This window comes from Siphateles boraxobius, unplaced genomic scaffold (assembly GCF_051911475.1).
Source record: "Siphateles boraxobius isolate OS27281-9 unplaced genomic scaffold, OSU_SipBor_1 24, whole genome shotgun sequence".
NCBI lineage: Eukaryota > Metazoa > Chordata > Actinopteri > Cypriniformes > Leuciscidae > Siphateles > Siphateles boraxobius.
The window spans coordinates 13,708,492-13,722,500 of record NW_027508855.1 but is presented as its reverse complement, the minus strand read 5'-3'; the positions used below and the strand labels follow the sequence as shown (position 1 = coordinate 13,722,500).

The window sequence follows — 14,009 nt, the reverse complement described above, 5'->3', positions numbered from 1 at the left end:
TTTATCAAGTTCATAATACAATTATTTATATATTTCTAATACAAATCTCATAGATTGTATTATTATTATTATTTGTAGTAGACTCGCAGAAGCAGCAGTGGTATTATTTCTGTTTTATGCAACAGAATGGAGAGACGATGTTTGAATATAAATCTTTATGTTTTTATAATACAAATCTTCCCATTTTCTTTCATCAACTTGTTTGTTCACGTGGAAAAAAAATAAAAAAAATAATGATGGTAAACAGTTAGCCTAAAAACATACATAGTGTGTGAATACGTGAATAACTTTTAATATGCACAATGAAATGAAACTCTCCACAGCATAGCAGTCAGTGGGATGGGAATGAAACTCAATGTGCATCCAATGCAATTCCAATAAATAATGGCACTAAATGATACATTTTTTCTTGTCTTTTCATAATGACATTAATACGCTTACCTGACCAAGATAAAAAGTCATGACTGAGAGGCAGAAGTGGGACTGACAACTTCAAAAAATCTTCATGTTCCTTGACTGATAATAAGAACAATACATTTGAAACGCGAAGAGACTAATCTCTCTCTCTCTCTCTCTCTCTCTCTCTCTCTCTCTCTCTCTCTCTCTCTCTCTCTCTCTCTCTCTCCTCATTTTCTTATTACCCTTATGTCATACTTGCGCACAAGCGGTTCAAACTACATTTCCCAGCATGCATCACTCGACCCTGTCCACCAATCAGATTCCTCGGCCTACCCTCCAATTGAAAAAAAAAAAGAGTCTGAAACGTTGTCTGTGCAGTGTGATTGTTTACACATAGGTATTTCCTGCAATATTATCAATATATAAATATAATAAATGGCATCGACGTTACTGTCACCCATGGTGGATTATTATAACGACGAGGAAGAGCTAGACAGTGTGGATGAGGATGAAGATCGCAGTTTCAGAGGCAGAGACTCGGAAGAAGGTGAATAACCTACGCACAGTAATTTCAGTTTATCCACCTTTTTATCTCATTCACTCATGATTGATGCATTAAATGCATATTTCAATTTCTAATGAACGAACTGGCTATAAGCTGATGGTAAAATAGGAGCTCAGTTATGAGTAAACATGCATGGAAAGTGTGCATGTGTCGAGTTGTTTTCTGTTTATTTTAGAGCTATTTTTTGCCACTTTATGGGCATTTATTAATCTGTATAGTGATATATTTTTATACTTTAATGTTGGCTGTGTACGCCTTTAACTGTATAATGGCTATGCATTTTCTTATTTGTGTGTTCTATGTGCTATTCAGCCTGTTGATAAACAGTTAACGTTAGCAGAGTTAGCAGCACACGTCAGGAAACAAATAGGCTAAGTTACATTCAGCAGGATGTTTTTAAACTCATACAGACTCGAAATCAGATACACCAGAGGACTAACTTGCTTGCAAAGTATCATTTAGGGAAACAGTTGATTTATGGTGGCAAATATTTGGGTTGAAATGCTTGGAGTTGATCTCCGCACACTTAGCTTATGCTGGTGTCATGAACACATTTGAGATGAGACTGATGATGGGAATGAAAACACTTAAGAGATCAGATACTGTACTTGACGTAATTCATTTTCCCTCTCCCCTAAATAATAAAAGCTTGCAATATTTCAAATATAGGAAACATATTGAAGAATAAAGTGTGTGTGTGTGTGTGTGTGTGTGTGTGTGTGTTGCCTGGTAAACCATACTACTGGATATGGGTACAAAATGTCCCCACAAAGATGGCAATATCCGACTTTTTTTTTTTACTAATTATTACAACTAATTATTGTGCATATTGCCCTCATACAACTATATTTTAAACCAAAATCTTAATGTTAAGAAATGTTAATGTCCATTTGTCAACTATCCTTAAACTCTTCAGAAACGTTTAATCTAAGTTCTTTGAATGAAAATGGTATTAAATGTTCGGGGTCAGTAAGATTGTTTTAATGTAGTCTTTTCTGCTCACCAAGGGTGCATTTTTTTTGACAAAAATACAGTAACATTGTGAAATATTATTACAATTTAAAAAATATGTTTTCTATTTGAATATTTTTTTTAAAATGCAATTTATTCCTATGCAAATCTGAATTTTAACCATCATTACTTAAGTCAGTGTCACATAATCCTTCAGAAATCATTATTTTATGCTGTTTTGGTGCTCAATATAATATACAATTCTTTTCTTGTTATTATCAATTAATATTTTTGTGTAAACCATACCATTTTTTTCAGGATTCTTTGGTGAAAAGAAAGTTGAAACGGACAACATTTATTGGAAGTAGAAATATTTTTTCACTTTTCATCAATTTAATTTCTTGAAAAAAAATCTTACCTCAAACTTTTGAATTCAAACTGTAAGGAGGTATTGTTAGCAACATTAAAATCGTAGGTTTCATATCCAGAGAATACATGAACTGAATGCATTGAATGTTGCTTTGGATAAAATTGCTTTGGTCTGAAATGTGTGCTTTAACTTATGGTTTCCATGTTAACTTATTTATGTTTTTGAAATGGTCTTAGATCTTTGTTTGTTATTAATCTTAGTATCATCTTGTGACAGTTCCCCATAGAGCAGTTAATACAAACACAATATGTACATTAATTCCTCTGTTAAAAAAAGGTCAGCAAACAACATGTATGTAATGTGAATTATCTATAGGCCCATGTTCCACTCTAAATAAGAACAACAGATGAGAATATCTGGTTGTTACCATAAAAAAATAGTCTACCATGTCTGTCCGCTAGATGGTGCTACAAATGTGCAATTATAACGTGAACTAAACTAAATGGCCAAAAGTGTGATACCATACCTTATCTTATACTATAGTGTATAATTCATTTATTGGTGTTATATTTATTATTATTATTATTATTATTGTTATTATTATTATTATTATAGACACAGAAGATGCCAGTGAAACAGATATGGCCAAACATGATGAAGATGACTATGTTGAGATCAAAGAACAGTGAGTATTCATTGCAACTATCTATCTATCTATCTATCTATCTATCTATCTATCTATCTATCTATCTATCTATCTATCTATCTATCTATCTATCTATCTATCTATCTATCTATCTATCTATCTATCTATCTATCTATCTATCTATCTATCTATCTATCTATCTATCTATCTATCTGTTTGTCTGTCTGTCTGTCTATATATCTATCTAACTGCAATCTGTCTCTCTGTGACAAATTTCTGCTATTTGCATGTTATGTAATAATACTGCATCATTTCTTTGAGATATTTAGTTTTTGTCTTGATTTTAGGATGTATCAAGACAGACTGGCATCCCTGAAACGACAGTTACAACAACTGCAAGAAGGTGACTGGAAATACTTCTGTTCACTATTAAATTTCTTTTAAGAGATGCTCAAGTCATTTTGTAGTCGAGCACTTTAAAGGCAGAATATGTAAGGTTTTTGGATTAAAATATCCAAAAACCACTTGTACAATGTTACAGTATATATTTTGTTGTCTTATGTACTTGCATTATCCTAAATCCTAAACCATTGTAACTATATGCAACAATAACTATTACTTTTTTTAATTTTACTGTATTAAGGCATTATTATTCAGTAAAACATGTCTGTTGGAGAAAATGATCTCTGCTAGTACAGATACTAAAGCTACTCTACGTTCACACTGCAGGCAAAAGTGACCCAAAACTGATTTTTTTTTTATTTGCTCATGTGACTCAGATTTGATTTTGTTTTTTGTGGAGGGAGGGTGAGCTGTTATATTCTTAAACTCATATACTCAAGTATTATGATGACAGCTCTGTACAAGCAAAACTTGAGGAAAAACTGTACGAGAAAAACGTTGCTCTTTTTCTCCTCATCCTCGTCTGCATTCTCCCTATCGCCTATGCACAAATTTGGTGTCTTCCGTTGTACATAACCATGAATGTGTGAATGCTGACTTCAGTAACCTCTGGGTTTACTTCTATATGACACCTTGTGCAGGACCGTAACCAGTTCACACTCGCATCTGATTTTGGCCACGTTTAAAAGATAATGTGAACAGCCAAACAGAAAAATCAAAAAAATGAGCAATAAATCAGAATTGAGCATTTAAAGGGATAGTTCACCCAAAAATGAACATTTTGTCATCATTTACTCAGCCTCATGTTGTTCCAGATATGTATGAGTTTCTTTGTTCTGTTCAACATAAAAGAAGATATTTTAAAGAATGTTGCTAATCAAACAGTTGATGGTAGCCATTGACTTCCATAAGAAGAAAAAAAATACTGTGGAAGTCGATGGCTATCGTCAACTGTTAGATTAGCAACATTCTTTAAAATATCTTCTTTTACGTTGAACAGAACAAAGAAACTCCTACAGATCTGGAACAACACGATGTTGAGTAAATGATGACAACATTTTAATTTTTGGGTCAACTATCCATTTAAGGCTTGCAAGTGTAAACATAGTAAATGTATTGCATAGTTTTTTTTTTTTTTTTTTTGTTTTTTAACATATGTCCTGAAAAGTGCCTGTTTTGATTGATAATGTTCTAACAAGGTGATGCAGTCTTGCTGGTAACCAAAGGGTTGTAGGTTCAAATGGAAGGGGTAATCTATCCCCATTGTGCCCCTTGATCAAGACAGGCTATTCCAATGGGATTGTCCCTATTAAGAGTACCATACATCACGGATAAAAAATGTCAGCTAAAAATTAGTAAATTAGATCAGTTTTTATACTCATTAATTTTCGCAGGCACACTGCAGGAGTACCAGAAGAGAATGAAGAAGCTCGATCAGCAGTATAAAGAGAGACTTCGTAATGCTGGTAAAGATGATTTATAATAAAGCTTTTCATCTTGATGTCAGTGTCAATATTTCAGAAGCTAACTTTACATGATTATCTCTTGTTTGTGCTCTCTCTTTCTGTCCCTCTCTTTATCTTTTCAGACCTATTTTTACAACTTGAGGTAAGATGCTGTTGATTTATTATAACTGCAGAAAGCAACCGATATGACAGGTTAATTAATGCAAAATACATTTCTTGTAGACAGAGCAGGTGGAGAGGAACTACATCAAAGAGAAAAAAGCAGCGGTGAAAGAATTTGACGATAAGAAAGTGGAACTGAAGGAAAATCTAATAGCAGAGCTGGAGGAGAAGAAGAAGATGATCGAGAACGAGAAATTAACAATGGAGCTGACAGGAGGTGAGAAAGTGGGAAAGTGAGATCAGATAGATAAATGCAACCTGACCTGAGAGGGTTTTTGTGCAAGGCATTGTTAGTATTGCAGTTGTAGGGAACAATATCCTGTTCCTATAGCTGGACACATAGCTACTTTGTGTATAAAGAAAAAAAACTTGAAGCTATAGTTCACCCAAAAATGAATTTCTGTCATCATTTACTCACTCCCCACCTGAAAGACTTTTCTTATGCATAGCACAATAGAAGAAATGTTCAACTTTTTTCCAAGCTCTTTTCCGTTCAGTGAACAAGGACTGAGGGACTTTCAAGCTTCAGAAAAGTACATTCAGAAAAGTACATTCTGAAGTGATTCAAAGAGTCAGTAATTCTAATTGACACAAGTGAACCGAAGGATTCGTAAATCAGACTCAACTGGTTTACAAGTTTAACACTCGGACTCAATGATATAGTCACAGTGGCTAACTCACTGGGGAGAATGATTATCAGTGGCTTTTTATCCAAAGTTGTAAATTTAACGTGTGCGCGAAATTGGAATATCTCATAAAATATTTGTGAATAAAGCACAGTTCCATCCCATGTGTTCGAGAGGACAAAATTGTCACTTCATAGGAAATTGGCGCAAATATCTGTAATAAAGATTAAAGTTGCTACAATCAGGAAAGCCACTGTGGCTCTTTTTTCACACATTATAAACACTGCCATGTTATCTTGCGTTCGGAGGCGGATGCCTGGTGTTTGGGAACTCAGTCGTGTGAGACAGTTCTGGGAGGTCATTAATACCCAACCATTTTGATGACAGACTTTGGCTCAAGTGTGTCTGTGTGTGTGTATTTTACACTCTTGCTGTTACACTCTTGATTTAGAGTTTAACCCAATCATTGCTGCCTGCATTACAGGATAAGAGATTTCTTAGGGCTTATCTTTTATGACAATATAGTTTTATATAATTAGTTTATTTATTAGGTTAATAAAAATATAAAATGACCTTAACAAATACATCTGGAAGTACACCATTTTTAGATGCAAATGATACATTTATAATCACTTGAAACTGAGCACATGCAGTGTATTTAAATTTAAAGGATCTCATGGATGTGGCTGTTGTGGTTCACGGCCATAGCACCAGCTGAATGTAGTAAATGTGGCGTATTCAATTGACTTTAACGTAGTCTTTTTTCATTTACCGGCTTTTAATGCATTGCCCATCTTGCACAGTTTCCCTCAAGTTACCGGGGTGGCGGTGGCGCTGGGACTTGAGCCCGTCATCGCTGCTTGCAGCTATATTATAGTAAATGTGTTTCCGTCGTAGTTTACGCACATGTCGTCTTATAAGTTGAAAAAATGATCAGCATTAATTTAATGTATTTTTAGAGTTTGTGTATTTTGCCATTTCCATCCATAAAAAGAGATGGATGGAGAAAACATAGCTAGTGAAAATCCACTTAAAATTTGGTCCGTTCATCACACAAATTTATCTCATAATGTCAAAAGACATTTACAGAAGTCATATAGACCACTTGTATGGTGTTTTATTAGCATCTTTCTCAATGTTTAAAAGCTCCGTTGCCATTCATTGCAATTGCATGAAAAAAAAACCCCGACCAGTACAGCCTTCAGAATTTCTATATTTTGTGTTTCATTGAGTTTATTTTTGTGTGAGATATTAATTTAAACCCCTAAACCTAGTACGTTGTCCATGTATTTATTTATTTTAGATTCCATGGAGGTAAAAACCCATATAACCCGGAAGCTTCGGAGACGACCCAATGACCCTGTGCCCATTCCAGACAAGCGGAGAAAGCCTGCACCTGATATCCTTCACATAGCTGTAGAAACCCCATGCACTCGGAAACTTCAGACCACCAACAAATCAGTTATGCATCTTCTATGTATTTGCAGGGGCGCAAGAAGTAGGGGTGCTGTTTTCACTGGATTGTAAATGCAACACAAATTTTTGTTCATTTACATTTATTCATTTTAAGCATAATTTTAAGTGGGCCATTAAAAGAAGTGTTGTTTATATGTTGAATTATGTTTTTTAAAACATTCACACAGTGTGTGATGGCATATTATGACCGTTGCAGTGTGTGTTGAAAGAATGTGTCCGCTCTACTCCTGAGTGCAAGCCTACCTTCGGTGTTGTGTAAGGTAGGCAGGTTTTATTTTCTGCCGCTGTGCAGGCAATTTTATTGTAAATGACAGTGTCAACAGCTCAAAAAATCATTTTATTTAAATGCTTAATTTATGTCCCATAGACCGGGCCATTATAATTGTAAGCAGTATCAATAATGCACAAAATTTGATGTGCTATCAAATCTCTCAGTGTGTATGCTGTAATGATCAGGTTTTCTTAACTCTCCTCACCTCAGTTAAATTATTTACTTACTGATGAACAGATCATGGAAGATCTAAGAACATTGAACAAGGTAAGGTTACGAATTGGAATTAGTTCAATTTTTATGCAGCAAATGAAGCCCTGTAACAATCGAAGTACAAATTTCACTGCTTCTCAGATACAGTATCAACTTTTTGACCTAATTTACAATATATCTAATTTTATACCGGCTTTGAAGAAAGGATTTTTTTTAAGCTCTCTATTAGGTAATAAAAAGCAGGATCCCTGAAATTTGATTACATTTTATTACTCAAAGAGATACATGAGATGCATTACTTGCGCATGACAAAAAAATTGGCTGTAATTTAAGGGGGAAAAGGCTGCAGACCACAGAAAATAGGGTTCTGTTTTTTTTTGCCAACTGCTGATTACTGTTAGCTGACCAAGATATCAGGTTGTTGGTCTGTGTCTGTCGTGTTTTACTCCTGAGATTGCTGAAGAAAATTAAAACAATCTTACTTTTTGCTTCATTTCCTTTATAGCTTAAATCTCCGAAAAGACCAGGTATGGAGGTTTTGTCTTTTAGAGGTGATTGCCCATATAATTTCCCATCAATTTTTTTTAAACCACAAAGTCTTTAAAATGAGGTGGAAATGAATTAAAAGCAAATGTCTGATGTTTTTCAGCATCCCCGTCCTCTCCAGAGCACCTCCCAACCACTCCAGTGGACACCCCGTCCCAGCGTTATGAGGCACGGATAGAGGAGGGGAAACTCTACTATGACAAGCGATGGTAAGATTCTCTGTGTTCTGCTGGGCTTTTCGCACTCAAATACACATTTAAAGGCAGGGTAGCTGATTTGTTTCAGAAACATTTTTTGTTATGCTGGTCGAAAGTTTCTTTACATCTTGAAAGCAATCACTAAGTTAAGTGGTATACATGTATTTATATGTATTGTCTGTGGAAGGCATGCAATGTTCGTCCAATCATTGCATTTGGTCCGAATGCAATGAAACAATGTTCTACCTGCCTGTCAACGTATGTATTTCGATACCTCGCGCACATGCTCGCGCAGATATCACACGTCATCAGCGCGTTTCATGTAATGCAGAGTTAGACAGACTTCAGTCACCGAACATAGCAACCGAAAAAGCCAGCTCCGCCTCACAGTTCCTCCTGAAACCAATCAACAAGCTTATGCTGTGTTAACTACTGTAACTACGTTATAACTACTGTAATTTGGAAGAGATGGAAACCTGTGACGTTATACTCGGTCGGGTTTGTGACTCGAATTTGTACATTTTACTAGCAACACTATCAACGCTGAAATGAATCTGCAGCCGTCAGCTGATACATGTGCTCTTTTTAGTTGTTTATGTTCATTATTATAATGTTATGTGCTTTTGAGCCTCTTGTGACGCTGCTGTTTTGACGAAGGCGTGGCTTTCGAGACACTCTGAAGGGAGGGTGGGATCACTATTGCTAGCCTCTCTGAAAATCTCCTACCCTACCTTTAAACTCTGGGTGAACTTAATTTTTTAATTTTTTGTAAATTTTTCAGGTTTTAAGATTTCTTTAAGGTTTCTTAACTCTGATTTAACATGCTTATTTGCATTTTTATGATCAGTGACTCGATGTTGGTTTAAAGAGATAACCCTAGGTGAAGCACATTGTGAAAAGCCCTTATGAAGACTGACTGATTTACATTGTGGAAATGAATGCAGTATTTACAGCTTCTACCAGCTGGGGCTAATCGCATGCTTATGACTCAAACCTTGACCCCCTGGTTCCTGCAGGGCTTTGAAGCCTAAAAAAATATTTTTACTTATACTGACCACAAGATGGCACAATCACTCTTTTGCTTTTCAATTCTATCATATAGTTTACAAAAAGGACAGTGTCACATCAGAGAGCTGGAACTGACCTGAGGCAAAACAGACCTAGAGCATCTATCTATCGTTCTGTCTATCATTCTATTGTTCTGTCTATCATTCTATCTTTTTGTAATTCTAGCTTATTTGTATACATAATTTGTATCATAAGTTACATTTTTACAATTTTTATAGTGATTCCGGCATTTAAGTAGCATGACATGTAGGTAAATTACATGGGAGGAAGGATATTTAAAATGTTTGGTTACACTTTATTTTAAGGTGTTATTGTTACAGTGTAATTTTAAAATTAAGTACTGAGTAACATTAAGCAACTACATGTACTTACTATGGTCAGGGTAGGATTAAGATTTGGTTGAGGGTAAGTTGCATGTAATTATGCATCATTTACTGTTATTACTATGGCAATTACATTTAACATATGTAACAAGAACACTGTAAAATAAAGTGTTACCAAATGTTTGATTCTTGTAGCATTCTGATTTTTATTTTATGTAGGCTGTAAGAAGGTGCTATCTTTAATATCTCAGTTATTACTATTAGCTGTTGTTTCATTCGATATATGTACATAAGAATGTGTATGTGATGTATTTGAAAGGGATAGTTTGCTTGAACAAGGCTAAATCTGTGCCAGGATTCAGGTCACACATTCCTAACATGGTATTTACCGTTGTCCATGTCCTGATATTTAATAATGTAAACATCATGGGCATCAAGATCCTCAAATTCTGACATGCAGTACTCTGTACAGACTACATAAATCTATATTTTGTTGTTTTAAATAAGTGATCATAATACACTGGAATACATAATAATAATATACATAATACACTGTGGTTTGTGGTTTAGGATGAGGACTGGAGATTACTTTGTCTTGTGCGTTTGTGACATTAAATGTCATGAATGCCTCTGGATTTTTATGAGCGTGTCAGCATGCATTCATCTAGTCGTGCCCTTTAGACAGTGGGCTTCCGTAGCTCTCAGCATTGCAATCCAACCGGAATATTTCAGTGCAGATGAGGATAGAGTGAGCGGATGAGGAAATATGGTTCGGTGTGATACCGCAAGCAATAAATGTATAATTTTAGATGTATATTAAATGCAGTTTTATTCTGCTATTTTGATAATGAGTGGAGAGGTTGAGTTATGCCTCTATATGAACTTTTCCAGAGGATGTTTATGTGAGAAGGCTGAAGCCACAGGCTGCTTTCACTCTCTATGTATACTGTGTTTTAAGATATGACTCCCTAATTAGTGGTGTTTGTGCCACAGCAAACTTGTAAAAGTGAGTTTGCAGTCTGTATTAAATGTAATGGAACAAAAAGACAAAAATAAGGCAAGAACTTTATTGAGTTTTCCTCTTTGACCGGATGCGCGCCAACAAATGATTCACAAATAATGACTCTTAAGAACCGATTCTTTCCTCATTGCTGAAGCGATGGCGTATTTTACCTGAATTGCGAATCTGAGTTTGTGGTCTGTATTGACTGTAATGCAATAAAAAAAAGCAGTGTACCACAAAATAACGGGAGAAAAAAACTCTTTCTATTGAGTTGTCATCACAGTCACGGACTACAAAACGGAAGCAAACATTCTGCATGACCAGTCTGATCCGATTCCCGAACAAATGACTCCTATCTTTTTAGTGAATAAAAAAAATACATTGAGCCTAGTGTAGCATGGTTCCCAAAGTGATTGACTCATATGAGCCGGTTCTTTTTTAGTGAATATTTCAAAAAGTTGCTAGTTTAAATCGGTCATCTAGTTTGAAACGATGCGCTGTATAATTTATAGAATAAGCAGAGAAAGTTTCATTCACATGTAAGAAAAATGGACAGGACAGTATAACTAAAATATACCCAAATTAATCAGAAATTAATTAAACAAGAACTACATTGAAACAGTAAGTGCTCCCAATTAAAAATGCTGTATGTAATATTGACAGTTACCGCTTGAAATGGGTGCCAAAGTTGTGCCCCCTCCTCCTCAGACTCGACGCTCATGCGGGTTGCCAGATTGAGGGCATGCAACGGGAACGAGCACAATTGGCAATAGAAAGTGATGAGCCTTACACTGTAAGTAGTCATGGAGCTTTTTAGATGATGCTGAGGCTTTTTCCGTCAGGTAGAATCTGAGATCTCTGACCCAGTTCGCTTGCTTTCTTCCATATGCTGTGTTTTCCGTTTGCTCTCAGCCTGGGGTGTTGAAATACTATTGAGTAAATTGGCAGTGGGCGGGATCACACAGACCAAAACAAAAACAGACATTCCGACCCAGAACACACATTTCAAAGTAGATATTTGACTGTAGGATTCTTTTTCGGAGAAACAAGTATTTGAACTTGGCATGTTTCCTAAATCTCTGCAAACATTATGGTATTTGTAAAAAAAAATATTACATACAACACCTTTAAAACTTTTTTGTCATTTTTCAACATATGTGGACATATCCATTCTGGAACTTTATTTAGTCAGAAGGTGGTGATTTATCAATACCTTTATTTAGTCAAGGTATTGATATGGGGTGATAAAATGTACCAACAAATAACCATTCAAATGTGACTTATTTATAAAATGTCTACAGAAATTCAAAAAATAAGTATATCTATATTAAGAAGCTGTTAATGCTCCCTTTGGCAGAAATAATTTTATTGTAGACATTTGTTATAATTGCATATCAGTTTCTTACATCAATAAAGTTAATTCTCCATGCAGAATTTCATGAAGATGAGAAAATTATGACATATTTTTAATAACTGTGAAATCCTTTAAGCCAAAATATTCCTTTTTCAGTGAAGATATTTGTAGAGATAATCTCACATACAGTAACTGACTGAAAGGGAATTTTCTGTAATGGTTTAAAGAATCTTAAGTGACTAATACTGTTTTTGTCTCAGGTACCATAAAAGTCAAGCAATCTATCTGGAGTCCAAGGAGAACACCAAGATCAGCTGTGTCATCAGTTCTGTGGGGACCAATGAGGTTTGTGTCTGATTTTCTCCTCTGATTGGTGCTAAACAAATGACTGTGCTCTTCAAACTAATGCCCTGCTCAGAGGGGAAATAAACAGCAGGTTATTGAGATCAGCCCAAGTGCATCAGCTTTGGAGGGCCAGAAGAGGAAAATTCTCATTTAGTCGCTCTCATTTATTGTAATCTGCATCCCTATCAAATTGTACTAGGATGTCTTTTCAATGCCTTTTGTCTCATTTGCATCCTTTTAATGCCGGCATCAGTAGCACACTGCATAGATCTGGACTCATACTTGCTGAGCCAGTGGCTTTGGAGTACAAATCACTGTTTAGGATTCATTTGGATTCTGGAAGAAGGTAAACACTGAAGTGCTTTGTCTTGGATTTCGATTCTCTTGCAGATCTGGGTGAGAAAGACAAGTGACAGTACGAAGATGAGGATTTATTTAGGGCAGCTTCAGCGAGGGGCCTTCATCATTAGACGCCGATCAGCAGCATAGACGTCACTCTTCCTCATCTTTTATTTTACAAACATTTTAATGCTCTTCCCGTTTTACTTAGTCGTCTACTACATGTTGAAGCATGATATTTCTTCCTGTCTTATCTTATTTTTCTATCACTCTCACACGTACTGTATAGATACTACCAAAGTATATCATGAAATGTCTCACGTTTGTCCTTCTTTTTGCTTTTTCTTTCTATATGAATTTTGCATTGTACATGTAATGCAGTCACCATTTCTGAGGTAACGCTTTACTGTTTGATTTCAAAGTGCTCAGATGAAGTGTGTAGGCGACAATACACTTTGGCATTCTATTGTATTAACAGTAAGGCGTTTATTTTGTTGTTCTGTTTGATATGTCATGGCACAATCTATTCTTTCAATGCATTTGAAAGTGTACAAGATTTCAAATTACTTTGCAAGTTTTAATTTTGTATTTAGTCCTACATTAAATAAATTTGGCTCATACAATGCAAAACAGCATTTGTTTCTGCATAATTCCTTTAGTTTTTTCCTCCTGTTAACAGTTCTGCTAGTTGACCTTGTTTTTAATGGCCCTTCTTACACGTACTATGTATTTATGTATTTATGTTCCTGGCTGAAGCTTTTCTTTTTATAACAAACAACTTGCAAGTAAATGCTTATAATGTGTTTATGACAATTATTTCAGAAGGTTGCTAAGATGCTTACAAGTACGTGGGATCCTTAGGCTTAGATCTCAAGATTCCAATTAGTTTGAGAATGCATAATGGTGCGTTCACATTCTAACATCGATTAAAGTGGCCTGTTATGCCCTTTTTCCAAGTCTTGATTTAGTTTTTGGGGTCTACTAGAATAGGATTTCATGCTTGAATGTTCAAAAAACTATATAACTATTTTAAATGATTACAGCACCTCTCTTCCAAGTCTTTCGGTAACTATTTGTATAGTTGGTCACCGTGATTTTTGCCAAGTAAGACATTTTCTTGGATCAACACATTTTGTTGATCCTGGAACAACATTTCTGACTGAAAATGTAGTCCTTATCCTATCCCTACCCCTAAAACTACCCAAAACTTATTCCTAAAATCTGATGTAGAAACACCTAAGCCTGGTTGTAACTGTAAACTTGTCTCTCAAATCTGATTGGTTGTTT

The 14,009-nt window shown here is 35.3% G+C and overlaps 1 protein-coding gene across 4 annotated transcripts; it reads left to right on the top strand.

Moving 5' to 3' along the window:
• The first annotated feature begins 709 nt into the window (after window positions 1-709).
• On the top strand, window positions 710-13,352 carry suds3 (SDS3 homolog, SIN3A corepressor complex component). Of its 4 annotated transcripts, none has more exons than XM_077241553.1 (12): window positions 710-946; window positions 2,901-2,970; window positions 3,279-3,334; window positions 4,728-4,799; window positions 4,922-4,941; window positions 5,022-5,178; window positions 6,891-6,986; window positions 7,540-7,601; window positions 8,053-8,098; window positions 8,197-8,302; window positions 12,299-12,383; window positions 12,774-13,352. In XM_077241553.1, the coding sequence occupies exons 1-12, from the start codon at window positions 835-837 to the stop codon at window positions 12,870-12,872; spliced, it is 981 nt and encodes a 326-aa protein (XP_077097668.1). In that variant the 5' UTR covers window positions 710-834; the 3' UTR covers window positions 12,873-13,352. The 4 variants fall into 4 exon arrangements, with proteins under 4 accessions (XP_077097668.1, XP_077097669.1, XP_077097667.1 ...); XM_077241554.1 differs by having other exon boundaries at window positions 724-946; window positions 8,053-8,074; XM_077241552.1 differs by having other exon boundaries at window positions 725-946; window positions 6,891-6,977; window positions 7,531-7,601; window positions 8,053-8,074.
• Window positions 13,353-14,009: the final 657 nt, after the last annotated feature.

Excerpts from the sequence above, each read along its gene's own strand:
- suds3 (XM_077241553.1), top strand. The coding sequence starts at position 835 with ATGGCATCGACGTTACTGTCACCCATGGTGGATTATTATAACGACGAG. Across the intron at positions 6,987-7,539 it reads GCGGAGAAAGCCTGCACCTG|CTCAGTTAAATTATTTACTT; the intron begins ATATCCTTCACA and ends AACTCTCCTCAC. Across the intron at positions 8,099-8,196 it reads GGAGGTTTTGTCTTTTAGAG|CATCCCCGTCCTCTCCAGAG; the intron begins GTGATTGCCCAT and ends GATGTTTTTCAG.